At 42.5% G+C, this 16,721-nt stretch overlaps 1 protein-coding gene across 1 annotated transcript in view; it reads right to left on the bottom strand.

Annotated features, from left to right (window-relative positions):
* Positions 1-1,023: 1,023 nt before the first annotated feature.
* LOC116938929 (uncharacterized) overlaps positions 1,024-16,721 on the bottom strand; it is a 38,302-nt gene continuing 22,604 nt past the window's right edge. Inside the window, exons 9-14 of the mRNA XM_076060789.1 lie at positions 15,693-15,737; positions 14,800-15,108; positions 13,534-13,839; positions 9,702-9,737; positions 5,626-5,931; positions 1,024-3,476 (exon numbers count right to left, since the gene is read on the bottom strand). Of these exons, the coding sequence (XP_075916904.1) occupies positions 3,388-3,476; positions 5,626-5,931; positions 9,702-9,737; positions 13,534-13,839; positions 14,800-15,108; positions 15,693-15,737 (1,091 nt within the window). The 3' untranslated portion in view covers positions 1,024-3,387. The remainder of the gene's footprint in view (positions 3,477-5,625; positions 5,932-9,701; positions 9,738-13,533; positions 13,840-14,799; positions 15,109-15,692; positions 15,738-16,721) is intronic.

The following is a 16,721-nucleotide window of genomic DNA, read 5'->3' as shown; positions in this document are numbered from 1 at the left end:
CTAAATTGAAAACGTATTTCTTTAGAACTGCTTTTTGTGTTTAGTTTGTTGTTCTTCCCCCTGCACCTCCAATTTGCACGGTTGGCTACGTACGGTGTGAAATTAGTTCAACACACATACATACATACGCTGCCAACTGTAAAACTTGTTTGCAGAAAATAACGAATTTAGTTCTTGTACGGTGTGTCCTCTAAACTCCATGGTAATTCAGTGGTTGGGTGCCCGTGTCCATTTTCCTTGCAAACAGTAATTTCCACAAATACCCATTTACAGCTTGTAATGTTGATTTAAAACATGTTTTTCACAACAAAACCATGATCCATGTAAGTTTTGGTTAAGGCCACATATTCGTTTATTCCAAAAAGCTTGTAATGTTGTTTGAATTTCATTATAAAAATATAGTACAATAAAACCCTCTCTATCTGCGAGGGTTACTTTTTAATCTTGGCAGAAAGTCTCAGATGCAGGATTCTGTGCTCACCTCCCGGGTGTCGGTGGTTTAGCACTACGTATGCTCGCAAATACAAGAGTCTGGTGGGTCGCGAATAGGGAATTGGTATACATTTAGTAACTCGCGAATCTGCAAAACTCAAGAATCCAGAGCTCGCGAATAGAGAAGGGTCACTGTACTGATGCCACTAAAAACGAGGCATTTCTGGAACATACATTGCAATGCAAGTAGCGACTGTGCAGTGCAGTAGTACTACGTTTGGATTACCCGATTCGTTATGGTTCTGCGTAGCGTAAATATGCAGCAAACAACAGATCACTATTGTCTTGCGCGGTGTTGAATGTGTTTACATCAAGAGTGTGATTTTCTTTCTAAAAAACTTTCGTGGTTACCAAAAAATTACCATTATTTGCAGGGCATGGTATATCCGCCCACGTTATTTTGAGAATACACGTACGCTGAAATTGTTCAACATTAAATATTGTGCATATACCACACATACACACAGAACATTCTGTATAGTGGAATCAGTGGCGCACTTTCAACAGAATACACCCAAAATACACATACCATAAATCGCATAGTGGAATTTATCCAACGTTAACATCTCCAGGTACACACCATTATAGACACATACGTTGAAATATAATAACGTTAAAATAATAATTCCCCCGAAATGTAGAGGTGCCTAGAGTTATAAAATGTAGGTTTTTTTTGCAATGTTTGTACTGTATACATAAAACAACGATTTTAAAAGTATAATTGCAAGTCAATGTCGAGTGAAATCTCATGACAATGTCTGTGCGTTGTGTAACTTCAGCAGTTAACGCAGGAATCCCGTATTTAGAGCTTTCTAGCTCACTGGCACCCTATTGCAGGAAGAGGGAACTGAAATTTATTTCCCTCCTTTATAATGAAACCACTGCACTTTAGTCTAAGATGACAAAAAACATGGTGCACAATATTTATTTATTTAAGTATTGCCTCCTTCGATTAGGCTGAAGCCTCATGCATATCACAGTTTAATACATTTCCATGGTTTTACATTTCTGTCCTCTGGAAATGTGAATACAGAAGCAACTTTATTAAATTATTTCAAAGGCAATTGCGTGCAGACTTTATCAGTCAAACCAGCACACATCACTGTAATGTGACGTGACGTCACAGCCCGATATGATTGAGTTTGCATGGCGTCGGCATAGCCAATCGCTGTGATGGTATTGCTGTCCATTCTCTGAATTACCATACTGGTACAAAGGTGCGCTTTACGTTGTAGCGGTAAAGACAAATAAAGATCAGGACTTTAAATTGACGAAGTTAATTTTAAATGCACGTTATTTACGCGGTACATCTGCTGGGGACGTTTAGAGAAAACAAAGCATTAATGCAAACAATATGTTGATTTGTTGGAGGTTATAAGCGAGGCAACAAAATATTATAATAGATTACCTGCTTTGCCATATGGATCAGAAAAATGGATGGTTGACCTTGGAAATGTAACAATATCTGAAAGGTGTGCAAAGTAGTACAAATGTAACTATTTAAACATTTTTTTGTATTATACCAGGTAAGGCCCACTGAGCTATACAGCTCTTTGTTAGGAGCAACCTGGTCACCAATGATCGCTCAACGAAGTAGATTATCACATGGAAATGTAAAGCAGCCAAATAGTTTTGAAGCTTTCGTGACTGCAAGGATCCATACTCTTTGGCTATATTCGGTAAAGTAACGTAGGTAAAAAATAAACAAAAATCACGACGTTTCGGCCACAACACAAGTGGCCTTCATCAGGTGAAGGGACCGTACTGTCCAGAGGACAGCTTGGAGTGAAGACAGTCAAGCCCAGGTCGCGTCCAATTTCAACCGAGAAGATGGTTTCAAATTAAACAATCATTGGAAAAATGTTCTAAATCATACCAAACATTAAACTAATTTTCAATGGTACAGTACATTTATCCAAGTAGTGATATACTAAACTTTCACAGCAGCTTATTTACCTTCACACCAACATTTGTAAACTCCCCTCCCCCGTGTCGGTCCTCTACGTGCTTTACGGTCATTTTATGCTAATTCCTTTGTCAAAGCGTTTTGTTTCCTCCCACACAGCTTAAAGGACGCGACCTGGGCTTGACTGTCTTCAGTCCAACTCTGGACAGTACGGTCCCTTCACCTGATGAAGGCCACTTGTGTTGTGGCCAAAACGTCGTGATTTTTGTTGTTTTATTTTTTACCTACGTGACTTTACCGAATAGAACCAAAGAATAAGCAGCCAAATACTTTAAACGTGTGACGTTGATTCAAAATGTGGAGGGAAAACCGGAGGACCCGGAGGAAAATCTACGAGACCTCAGGGAGAACACACAAACTTCAAGCATGTTTCTCTCTCCTCCACATTTAGAAGCATGCATTTAGAGTTTTTGGCTGCTGTAAATTTCTATGTGATAAACCATTTCGTTGGGCCATCATTCATTATAGGCAGGTTGCTTCTAAAAAAGAGCTAAATAGCTCAGTGGACCTTAGCTGGTAAAATAAAAAGTAGTTTTTAGTTTTACACAGGTGTCAGGGTCGCCATCGAGCCCACAACCTCTTGTATACAAGGCGAGGTACATCTCCCAGCCACCGTAGCGCCCTAGAGAGGGTAACTAAAGTACGCTTGGACTGGACCCTTTGTGGGAAGATATGATAGTCAGCGGTCGACGTTATTGGTGGAGACGGAAGGATGAAATCAACTCGTAAGCATCAGCTTCATGGGTTGTTGTATTGCGAGACCATGAGGTGTAGATATGGATTGTAAAGTCCTTCACCTAGAAGTGCGCAGATCATGGCTGCGCAGATCAATTATGATGTTTCATCAGCCATGGAAACTATCTTTGGGTCTTCACTGGGGTGTGATGAACGAGTGGGTAATTGTAATGCTATTCAAGGATTCCTTGTCATTAAAAAATAAATGCAGCCTCATGATAACTTGCTGGATTTGCCAGAGGACCATCTTGCGAAATTGGAGTATCTGGTGAAAATGGAAGCACTGCAACACAAAGACAAGCACATGAAAATATCAGATTTATGACATTTAAATGTGGCGATATGTCAACTAAATATTAATTCACTTGCCTGGTCTGCATGATGTCATGGGTTCGATCCCGACACTGATGCCTGCTGTATATTTGGAGTTTCATGTTCCCCCCATGGTTGTATGGATTTTTCTCCGGGTCCTCCGGTTTTACCCTCCACATTTAGAAACATGGTTTTAGAGTATTTGGCTGCTATAAATATCCACATGATAAGCCACTTCATTGAGCTATATTTATTTCCAGGTCACTTCTAAAAGATAGATATATGTCTCAGTGGTCCTTACCTGGTAAAATATAAATAGTTTACAGTTCAGTTTATACCTAGCTCACTGACAGATTTATACTTCAAGTCTGCTGCCCCTATAGTTGGAACCTCATTTCCATAACCATCTGTGCAGTTGACTCCCTACCTATGACTGACTACCAAATATGAAACAAATGTCCACCGTTTTTGTGTTCATAATGAGATGATTTATAAAAAAAAACCTACATTAACATAACGTCACGGATCTGTAGTAGGATAACGATGAGAAGAAGAAAAAAGAAAGCAAATTATTTAGAAAGCTGTGTTAAGAGAATGTGATAGGTTTGACACAGGCTCAACAGTTTTGAAATTCCAATTTACGGGTCCCACGCGGGGACCCATAACTCAGCCCCTCACCTCGTGTGCTTTCTCATTAAATCACTAATTACATCGGCATTGGGTTCCTATGACATCCTGCATCATGTGCAATTAACTATTTTACGTATGTACTGTATGTTGACATTATTTCGCACCATACAGAGATAACCACGCGAATGTGAGGTGCGGGGGGAAGGACAACAAACTAAATACAAAAAGCATTTCTAAAGAAATTAATTTTCAATCAAGATTATTCAAAAGTGCATAGCTCCAGTGGCTTTCAAAAATCGGAAGGCAGAGCGTTCCAGATGGCCGCAGCAGCGCATCTGAAAGTGCGCGATGTGGTGCCCGTCTTTATACAATAGCTAACCACAAGCCACTGCGATGGTTTATGCTCCTTGACGATAGTATACACAGTACATGGTAAGGTTATGTTAACAGACCAGCGTGGTATGGGGTCAGGCAAAGTGAGGTTCGCATATAGATTAACACGCCCGTGCATTGTGCATGCGTGGGAAATAGTTATAACAGCAATTTATATTTAAAAAATGGTAGAAAACTTTGACATTTCTAAACAAACCTGGAAAATGTCGATGACAGATTATGTTTATTTGCGCTGAACGTGCGCAAAAAACAATTTAAATGGGATCAACATCATTGTGATTTGAACTATCTCCCTGTGAAGTACAAACTCGACTTCAAGATTCTGCTTCTCACGTTTAAGGAATTCAATGGGCTGGTTTCTAAATATCTCGCCGATCTGCTCAAGTTGTATATGCAATGCGAAAACTTAGATCAGCTAAATTTGGTCCACTACTCGTCATTCCAAGCATAAAACTGTCATGTCATATGGAAGATGGAGCCTCTCACGGCCAGGCTGGGTAAATGTGGAATCCCCTTACTCGGTCCATGAATTACATCTTAAAACTCACCTATTTGTACAGCAGGTTTGTCCTGTAACTTTATATTGGTGTCTGATTGGATTAATCTGTAAGTATGATCATTCGCTTTTAACATAGCTCCTCATTTTATTTGAATTTAGAGTGTAGTCATTGATATTGCTATCAGCTTTCTATTTCGTTGACATGTTATCTACACTTGTGAGTGTAGTTTTATTTTCATTTACAGCGTTTTGAGATACCTAAATATGAAAGGCGTGTTATAAAATATATGTTATTATATTTAATATTACTATTGTACTATGAGGTCATCTGTGGCAAAAGCTCCCGGCCAAATTTTCGTTAAAGTTGTTGGGGGTGCCTCATCCCGAGAGTCAACACACCTGCCTAGTTGTATGGAGATTTCAGATATCTGCAAGTCTATGTGTCTTCATAAATAATCCCGGGCACTAGGTGTGAATCTATAGGGCTCTATGCCAGTCATTGGTGATGAGCCACTAAAGTTGAGTACCTCATTTGAATCACAGGTGGCGGAAAAACATCTGAGCCACCTCCTCGAGACTTCTCTGTTGCATAACTCACCCAGCGAGGTTAGCCACTCGCGTAGCCTCTGATTGTAGTGTTTCTGCACGGCTGTCAGAGCTACCAGCAGCTTCTGATATTCCTCCTCTCCACTGATGAAGTGCTTCAGAATGAAGGCCGCACACTCGCCCTTGTCCTTGATGTCTCTGGCCGTGTTATAGACATGCCGCTGTATGTACCACTTGCTATCCAGCTCGTCCAGCAGGACCCAGGGGTCCTTAGCGATCCACTGCTTTAGATCTTCGCGGCTGGTGATCATTCTCTCTCGCGTTCCCTCCTCCACAATCACAATCGCTGCCTTATTTTCTGTGGCGCAGTTAAACAATAAATACACATTTACATGTATTACTTGGTTAAAGATGTACGTGACTTTCATCCAACGTTTAATATTCATAATACATACGTATGTGGGACTTCTTTCGCACCGTGCATAGCCAACCGTGATAATCTGAGGTGTAGGGGAAGGACAACAAACTAAACACACAAGGGCATTCCAGACGGTAGTATATTCATCCAATTTCAATGCATAGAGACAGACCAAGGGTGAGAAACTCTTTCCCTGAATGAAGGCCAAAGATAACATTCAAACACGTTTAGAAGGTAAAACAAAGCCTGTAACAGACTATTGGGGTAAGTGCTGTTAGCGATTAGCAGCACCCCATGAAGGCCAACACTGTGGCAAACGAGAGGGTCGGTGGCCAGCACCACGCTCGGTCGCATTTGTCTCCCACGTGGTAATATTTACACACTACACCAGATACTCATTTGTGGCTGAGTCGACCTAGGGTATGCCCAGCACCGGTTCAGATTATCTTAATTGGTGTTGGCCGTGAGCGGGAAGCGAACTCGGGTCATGAGGTTTATAGCACAGCGCGCTAACCACTACACTACCGCTCGCCATATAGAGGGCAAGCGAACATAATCAGATGCCTCCGTGACTTGTGTCACTGCAATAGGCTCTGCAGTGACAGCAGTGACTGAGCACGGGTGGTATCATAATAGGTGTTGGGCCTCCGCTTCACCGATGAGTAAAAACAACTTTTTTATTTTACTATATAGTTTTTTGTCAGAAGCGACCTGGCTATCACAAATGATAGCTCGATGAAGTGTCTTATCACGCAGAAATTTGAAAGCAGCCAAATACTGTAAATGCGTGTTGATTATAAATGTGTAGAGAAAACACGGAGCACCCGGAGTAAAAATCCACGTGACCACGAGGAGAACATGGAAACTCCTGAGATGCATCTCGTGGAGGCCTTTCCTGCAGCAGCGGCGTAAGCAGCAAGCAATAACATACCGAGAGAGCTGAGCCACTGCTTGTTCTCGGGGAATTCGTCCTTGAGCTCCTGGAGTGTCTCCAGCAACTTTTGACACTTCCTCTCTCCTCCGTCGATGAGATGGAATTTCGGATAGTTCCGAGTTATCATTTTGGTCAAAGCCATCAATGCGACCGTATCAGGTCAACACTCCCTACCCTTCTGCTAGATCCCGCAGCTGCTGTAAAGTAGACACGTGACCTCCCAACATCTGCCCTAACAGTAATCCCACCAACCTGGTCTTCATGGGAAAATAATACCAAGGTTTTATTCTTTCTGGCAAAAAAACAAGATATGTTAAGATGCACAAACGCCAAATAGATACTTTTGCAAGGCATCAGTTTGTAATAACCACATGTACTTGTGGCAAAACATGCAATAAAACATCCTCTGAAAATATTGTCATTGTTTTTTAAGCTGATTGGCCTGTACCATATTATCAGAGCATGTTTGTTTGCATGTTTCTGCCACAAGTACTGTGTGTGGTTAATGCAGACTTTATTCCTTGCAAACGTATATATTTGGTGTTTTAACATCTTAATGCTATTTTATTTCCATGAAGGGTAAAACCTTTGTTTATGTTTCATACTTGGATACTGGCAAAGAGGTCCCATATATATAACCTGGTCTTAGGTCTATCCCTGGGTCGCCAGACTCGTGGGGACCTTTATTAATTCCTTCCTCGGTAACCTGCCATCCCACACCCTACATAATCATATCTACAGTGCTCACCATGTCACATTTCGGCACAGCTAATCCTGTATCGGCACGGAATTCCCAGGATCAGTCTAAGACATGTGTTCAATGCCAACAAACTCCTTTACCAGCTACTTCGTTCAACTCTCTCACCCATACAATTTTACAGAAAGCAATACCATTTTTTTCTACTAAAATCCATCTATTGCCTTCCAAAATAGTTTCCATAGCACATCAATAGCCTGCCCTGCCAAAGAAATAAGCCTCTTGGCCTGCTTCTCAACCCACCGCATGATGGACATTGCTGCCTAAGTAGATTACTACCTCGACCTTTGCTTTTCATATCCGGTCTGGTGATCCTGCTGTAGGAGTCCTATTTATAGCTGCTGTGATTAACTTTGTCTTAGAAAATGTTATCTCAAGACCCCATTGTCCAGCCTCATTGCCTAAGACTGCCTCCAAAGCTGCATAACATTAATATTCCAAGTCCTGCACGCTCATCACACTTTGAATGATTGCTGAGTTTTCTACTGTGCTAACCCCATTCATGGTGCAAGTGTATACGGAATATAGCATAACGATGAATACGAAAATATTCTTAATAAAGAATAATAAAATACAATTTTAACGAACACCTGCCCTAACATCAAATCATTATGAATTTTTACCTTCTATCCATATACAGCCCTGACCATCATCTTAGAAGTTTTTGTATCAGCCAACTTATTTTGTGTTGCCATGAGTCTAGCAGTTCCTACAGACCCTCTTGCCACACAGTCACAGCTCCCTTGACCTTCACAAAGCAAAGCCAAGGATCCTTCCCATACTTCCAGCTGTTCTATCAAACATCTTACTGAGCATTTTCGAAGTTTGCAGTTTGACTGCGGCACAAAATGGCATCCTCAATTCGAACGACATCAAAGATCTTTAATATCCACTGTGAAGCAAACGGAACGTGTTTTATGTTTACTTCGTTATAAACCAGTGCGGGCTTTTGGAATTAAAGTTGTGAACTTCTGCAAACAAGCGGCAAATGTTCCATTGTTGGTCCAAGTTTCATTAAGGAGTATAAAGCATCACCACGTAAACTCCGGAAATCGTCGTTTGCAGGGGGTTTAGGCTAATCATTGAACAAAGACGGTCGGCATATTGCGCACTTTCAGATGCGCATCTGCGGCAGTCTGGAACGCACTTCCTTCTGATATTAGGAAGCCAACTGGAGATACACACTTTTACATCATCTAGATTGACAAACTAATTTCTTTAGAATCGATTTTTGTGTTCAGGTTGTCGTCGTTCCTCTGAACCTCAGATTTGCACGGTTGGCTTCGTACGGTGATAAATAAGTTCAACTTACATACATTCATCCTCGCTGTTGCTTTTGGTTAACCATACTTCTCACTATAATTTATAGGGATTCACTTTTACTTTAACTCTGGGCAGCCCAAACAATACTGATGGTGGATCTTCTGTCATATACGCTCTTGGGGTCCACTAGGATCTTGTTCCTTGCATAATAAACGACTTCCACGACGAATCGTGACTGGTGTCTTTTATTAAACTTTAATAAGGCACGACTCCACTTTCTCTCTTCCTCCGCATTAATCACAACCGTCTATTGCCGTGGACAAGGCGCTCTCTCTCCATTCCATCATCGAGGGTCGCGCCTCTGTCTCTCTCCAACCCACCGCTGGTTGACGGCGTGCTGGGGAGGAGAGGTGAGCTCTGATGGTGACTTCGCCACGTGGCCGCTGGTGAGGAGCAGAGGCGCAGCCCAGACCCGAGGCTTCCCACCCAACCTTGAGTTCTCCTCTGGCTCTGATTATATACCAATTGGTGGAGCTGAGCTCCACCTCTAGCCACGCCCCCTCGTGGAACCTTCCTGATGGTTCTCGGGTAGTCTTCCCAACTGCCTTTGGCCCAGATGTTTCCCTGCTCCGGGTTGGATACCAATGAACCCATAGAGCCCGTGCAGTAACTCTCTATATCTAGCAGATGGCGATCTCTCATTACACTTGCGTGGTTATGTTGAAAGGACTATTTACAGATAATTCCTGATCTTACCTGGGGGATTGGTGCTGTTGGTTTCCCTTGTGAGTTCTGTAAAGAGACACATACACACGGTGCTTGTTACAAATGAACCACAATACCTCGTTGATCTTGTCAAGGAACACAAACCATCATCACGTGAACCCTGCTCATCCTTGCAATGTCTTTTTGCTCGCCATCGAACAAACATGGTCACAGCATTGCGTGCTTTCAGATGTGCTTCTGCAGCCGTCTCGAATGCTCTTCCTTCCGATACTAGGAAGCCACGAGAGCTATGCAAATGATCTAGTTTGAAAACTCAATTCTTAATAACAAAATGTTTACGTGCGTTGTCCTTCCCTTGCACCTACAATTATCACGGTTGGCTACGTATGGTGAGACAGAAGTTCAACATACATTCAAGTACATGTAATTAGATAGAACATCACCAGACTAGATTGCAACGAAAAGGTGCAATAAGTATTCATCTCGCAATTAATATAATGGGCAATACTGATAACCATTATCATCATCACCATCCATAGTGTCCCCTGCACATTTCGTCATATTTCCACTTTCCTCCGTCTTATGCCAATATCTTCAAGTCGTGCCACATATTTCCGGCACCAATCACTTCTCATATCGTTGTCAAGCCTTTCTCTGTTGGGTCTTCCCTCTCTTTCCGGTTCCTTCCATTTTTCCAAAGAACACACTTTTAATTTTGCTGTTGTTGTCCATCCTACTACATGTGTCTAAATCGTGCCAGTTTCCTTCTTACTTATTTGATGACCATGAATTGCCCATTAATAAGAAGAACTAGCTGCCACGAACAACATAACAAATTGCACACATTTATATTTATATCGCTGACATGACATGGTCATGTAGGGGCAGTTCTAGGTCACCCCTGTCCACGATGCGCACACAGCGGCAGATTGGGGCACAAATCAACTTATCTATTCCCTTTGGAAATGCGTAAAATTCAGACGAGGAAGAGCGAGACTTCCCATGCGAGTGTTAACGTGGATGTGTGCAACCGTACGGATTTGGTCTTTTTGTCCATCTCCTCCCACCTCTCATTCTCCTCCTCCGTTCTCCTGCCGCTTTCCACATCCTCCACTCTCTGCTCTCCCCCACTCAATCCCTTGCCTCGTCATATTTGATTACTCCATACCTGAAACCCTGTCGGTTTACCTTTTTCTTCCCTCCCTTGCTCCCTTCTACCCCTTCTTGGTACAGTTCTCTAATCGCTCTTTTTCTTCCTCAGCTGCTGTACAGTTTTTTGTCCCTCTCCCCATAGTCTCCCTGATTTGTGAGCCCTGCCCACTCCGGGTGCCCCTTCCCCCCCCCAATCAGAGGTCTCCTCCCATTTAACCTCCCTTTGCCTGCCCCCTTGGTTCAGTTAGTTGACAAGGCAGGGAGTAACGGAGTCATCCTGGGCTAAGGCCCAGGAGACCGAGATACCCTCATATCCACTTGGTGTTCTTCATTCCTCAGTCTACACTCAGCTCTCTCCCTTCCTGTTTAACCCTTGTCATACTCCTCTTATCCCCTGATTAGAGCTACATCCAAAGCTCTCTTATCATTACCATATGTTCAGATTTCTTTGTTTGAGCCCAAAGAAGACAATTCCATTTTCCCTTGACTACAGTCTCAACAATATCAAGGGCTCGGGCCCGTTTACTACCCCATCCTGCCATCCCCCGCCCATTGTTGTCTCCTCCCGTGCATTTAAAGCGTTGGGAATGATGCTGCAATGGGCGCCTTTATTTGTTCGTCAAGATCACTTTGTTATCCATCGACTTATATTGTTGGTTGTGTTCTGTTTATTCAATTATGAGACGAAGTTAGATGCTGCACTCGAGTCTCACCAGAAGCCAAGGTTTTGTTGGGGGGTCCGGTTTGAACCCAAGGGTTTTTATTTTGGATGGGACTCGACTGTGCGTAGTTCGGTTGTATTTTGTTTTTCCCCTGTATCCCTTTTATTTCATGCAGCAATGGTCCGCAGCCAAAGTAAGCCTCCACCCTCTGAAAGGACTCCCAATAAATATGACTAACAACAGACATTGGGTCCCTCTCCCCTGACCCACAGTAACTCTGAAAAAAACCACTCCCCCCCTCTGTGATCAACTAAATATAGTCTACCTCAATGTCAATGGCCTGAACGACCCTATCATGAGACAGCGTACCCTTCTATTTTTTTAGGCAAGCATAAGGCAGATGTTGCGTTCCTGTAAGAAATGCATCTCACTGAATGAGAGAAGTAGCTATTCTCATTAATGAAAGGATATAAATGACCCAAGAGACGCTCAAATTAGACCCCGAAGGGGGTACATATATCTTGTAGGAAAATTGTAGGGCAAGGATGTCACCCTTCTGAACGTCTATACACCCACCCGGTCAATTCAAGTTTTACCTAATCACGGCTCTGATTGAGAAAAGGAATGGGGACATTCTCGCAGGAGGAAATTGGAACCTGGTTAAGGCTCTCGTTCTTGATAAATCACACTCACCTGTTTCTGACAAAAATGCGGCACAGCAGCTTCTGCTCGCTGAAACAATCACTCAACACCAGTTGACAGACCATTGGAGGACCCAACCTACTGAAAGAGATTTCACTCGCATTTCTAGAACCTATAAGACGCTTTCCAGAATCGATTATTATTAACTTATCTCCAGGCCCCTGTTACCACACGAAAGCAGATAAAAACTAATTATTTGTCCCTAGACCATTGATTTTTAGAAGACAATCAACTGGTTAAAGATCAAAGAGGAAACTGAGGAATGCATTCAGATTCATTCTGCTCTATTCTTGCCTCTCTCTTCTCAAATACTATGGAACACTCTTAAAGTGTACATATCAGAGGTTATCTAATGGAAACAAGAGCACGAGGCTTATAAAAAAATATCTTGGAAAAAACAACAGCAGACTCCCCAGAAGATATGGTGGGTAGCTAGAGGTCACTATCTCTGTTAAATGCAGACTATAAGGTATTAGCTAAAACTTTAATTGGTAGAATTAAAAGGATTCTGCCAGCGAATATATGGACAGCTCAGACAAGTTTCTTCAAAAATAGAGACTCTGCTGAAAACGTCAGCACCCTCGACAATGCAACAGAGATTATTAACAGGCACAATCTCGCCGCACATGCCTTGATGCTGGATGGGGGAAATGCGTTTGATAGAGTTGAATGGGCCTTTCTATTTAGGGTAATGAGTAAAGTTAAATTTCCCTGACAATTCATAGACATGTGCAAACTCATATACACACATCCCACGGCCTCAGTTATGACAAACGGAATAATATCTGAGAGTTTTTCGCTGGGGAGGAGGTCGAGACAGAGCTGTCTGCTTCCCCCTCTACTCTTCATCCTGTCAATGAAACTACTCCCTGCAAATGAGGATAGGTTTTCCCCTTTTATCTGGCAACAAAACAGGTGTTAAGATGTTCAAACACCAAACTGAAACCTTCTACAAGGAATCATGTCTGCATTAACCACAATACTTGTGGTCAGAATGCAAACAAAAAATAGTATATGCATTGTCATTGAAACTGATTGGTCCACACCAGAGAGAGCTTTATTTGGAGCCTAGTCTCAAATGGTGTTAGACCAGAGGACGCCTTTTGGCATCCTCTTGGCGTCCTCTTGTCTAACACTTCCTCTAGTCAATCAAGATGATGTAAAAGTGCATAGATTCAGTGGCTTGCTAAATAGCAGAAAGAAGAGCATTTCACAAGGTCGAAGGAGCGCATTGGAAACCTGCGATGCTGTGACCATATTTGTTCGATGGCCAGCCAAATGCTGCTGCCGCGAGGATGACCTGAGTTCGTGTGATGGTTTAAAAACGTAACTAGAGTATCACTTACCTAGGGAGCTTAGCCAAGTACGTAGTGCATCATCGTAATGTAGATGCACGGCTTTCAGAGCTACCAGCAGCTTCTGATATTCCTGATCTCCACTGATGAAGTGCTCGAGAATGAAGGCGGCACACTCGCCCTTGTCCTTGATGTCTCTGGCCGTGTTGTAGACATGCCGCTGGATGTACCACTTGCTGTCCAGCTCGTCCAGCAGGAGGCAGGGGTCCTTGGCAATCCACTTTTTCAGATCCTCGTGGCTCTTGGTGATTCTTTCTCTCATCCCCTCTTTCACAACCACGATCTGCGAGTTGTTTTCTGCGGTACATTCATCACCGTTGTCGTCACGCTGGTGCGGGGTTTGTCGTTAAAAATGACTTCATCATATGCTAACTGCAATACCAGCTTGCCTAGGAATACTTACTCTCTGATTCTCTCGGTAAAGTCACATAGATAGAAATAATAATAATAAAAGAACACGACGGTTTGGTCGCAACACAAGCGTCCATCATCAGGTAATAAATAATGATCTGCTGTTGTCGCTTCATATAGGCACGGGAAGGGGGGGATTGGGGGGGTTGGGGCTTTGTAGAGTTGTGGCTGCAGGAGTTCACTGGGCGAGGGTTTGTGGCGCGCAGGGACGGGTGGGGGCTGCATAAATTAGCATGTCCATGAGCTCTCCCCCCCATGAACCCCTCCAGCAACGACTCAAGCTCATGGACATGCGAATTTCTCCAGCCCCCACCTGTCTCTGCGTGCCACAAACCCTCCCCACTCTCCCCCCGTGAACTCCTGCAGCCACGACTCTACAAAAACCCAGCCCCCCCCCCCCTTCCACCCCCTCCCGTGCCTATATAAAGCCACAATATGAGATAATTCCTTCTCACCTGATGACAGACGCTTGTGTTGTGACCCAAATGTGGTGTTATTTTATTATTATTATTATTATTATTTTCTATCTACGTGACTTTACCGAAAGAACCAGAGAGTGTGGATTCCTGCAGTCACGAAAGCTTCAAATCAAGATTTCCTATGAATACATTCACATTATGCTGAATATCATAACAAAATGACCTGAATTACCGCCTCATCTCATTAGAGATGGGGCGGTATAGATTGAGAACAAATTTCTTTAGAACTGCTTATGTGTTTAGTTTGTTGTCATTCCCCCGCACCTCCGAATAGCACGCTTGGCTACATACGTTGCGAAATAAGTTCAACATACTTTCGACATAAATAAGCACTGATAGTAAATATTGTACAAGTGCGTTCCCGTACCAAGTGAATCCAGCCATGTGTCAACTTGTGGGTAGTGCTCTCTGAGCTCCTGAAGTGTCTCCAGCAGGCTATGACACTTCCTCTCTCCTCCATCGATGAAGTGATCGAGCAGGAATCCGGCTTGTTCCATTGTGACCATCCCCGCAGCTTTGGAGTGGATGTGCTCTGAGATGTGTCGCCTCGTCTTCAGCTTGTCCAGTAAAGTAAATGAGGAGCTGTTACTGGCAATCCACTTCTTCAGTTCAGGCTTTTTGCCACGGATCATGTATAGCGCATTGCCGTCAACGACCACAATCCTCGCCTTCTCAACTGCAAGAGAGTTGTTTTCGCAAACAATGCAGTACCATACAATATGGGATTAACATAGCATCTCAATGCGAATTTGTCTCAGGAAGCAGTAAAGAAAGAGTGGCTAGTAGACTTGCATAAAGAGAAGTGAGTCTGCCGCATCGAGAACCTGACTTTATTAAATATTTAGGCTCTTTATTTTATATACTTCTGCTTACATAGGCCTATCTAAACTAAAAACAATAAACCTAAATATATTACCAGGTAAAGCCCACTGCGCTATATCGCTCTTTTTTTCAGAAGCGACCTGGCCACAAATGATAGTTCAATCAAGTGGATTATCATGTATAGATTTATAGCAGTAAAACACTCTGAACGCATGTCGATTCTAAATATGGAGGAACACACAGGAAGACCTGAATAAAATCCACGCGACCACGGGGTGAGAGAGAGACATGCATATACCAAATACACAGCAGGCGTCAGCGTCGGGATCAAACCTACGACCTCCTGTATACTAGGCGAGGTAGTTAACATATCCTAGCCACCGTGGCGTCCCACGGTGTTGAGGGGTCTATTCTCTTAATAAGATGGTATGACCTTACCTTGATTCAAACTATTCTCTTCTTTGTAAAGATCCGCCTCCATTTCTATTGGGTCAGTAAAAGTATAATGTTAGAAATTTAATGTGAACATAATCAATTTTACAAAGCAAATATGTGTCAGAAACATGGACAACTGATACAAATAAAAAGTGCATGAAGAAGAATGGACATGTAGAGGAACACGTGGATTAGGGAACATAACGTAATAAGAATCTTTATTTAGACTAAGGGAACAATCCAATGAGCTATGATGTTCTTTTTCACAGATGTCCATTATGGGCAGATCTTGAAGTTACAACAGCAAGCAATACAAAACACGATAGGAGTGAAAAATTGAGGAAAAGGGTAAGCAAGTCAATAAATAGTAATTACTGTATATAATTGCTGTATATAAGTCGATTAATCAAACTTGGGCAAGTCAGCAAAAACAACAGCAAATACAGTCCCTGACCACATCGAGATACCACACAGCAGTAGTAGTACCTCAATAAAATGGCACATGGACATTGAACTATCGATACGACACGGGTAAGAATCAAAGTTTTCCAATGTGACTTTAATCCAACACTAATCTTCTGCTTCACACTTGGGCTACGCCCATCTCAAAACCTTTATAAACAGTTTGCCTTTAGAGGCTAACCCATTTTCCTGATGACGACCGTTTGCGTTGCGATCGAAACGTCGTGGTATTTTTTATTCACTTGATTTTTATTATTTTTTCTATCTACGTGACTTTACCGAAAGAACCAAAGAATATGAATTCCTGCATTCACAGACGTTTTAAGTCAAAATTTATCCGTTTATGTGGTAGAATGCATACAAAAATCTGCTCATTGTCTTAGAAATGTGCAGTTTACCTTTCAATGCATATATTTTTGAAAAATTTAGCTCCAATATACGTTACAGGTCTGAACGTTTGACTCTCAAGCCTTTCCCGTTCCGAGATGACTGCAAGTCTCAGGGTGGGTGTCATCTTCACTGTCAAATCTCAGAATATGCAAGCGATTCAGCATTAAATGTATTTTGAGA

This window comes from Petromyzon marinus, chromosome 5 (assembly GCF_048934315.1).
Source record: "Petromyzon marinus isolate PM22_M1 ecotype Great Lakes invasive population chromosome 5, UKy_Petmar_22M1.pri1.0, whole genome shotgun sequence".
NCBI lineage: Eukaryota > Metazoa > Chordata > Hyperoartia > Petromyzontiformes > Petromyzontidae > Petromyzon > Petromyzon marinus.
Note: the sequence above shows the minus strand (reverse complement) of the source record. Positions and strands in the feature narration are given on the sequence as shown.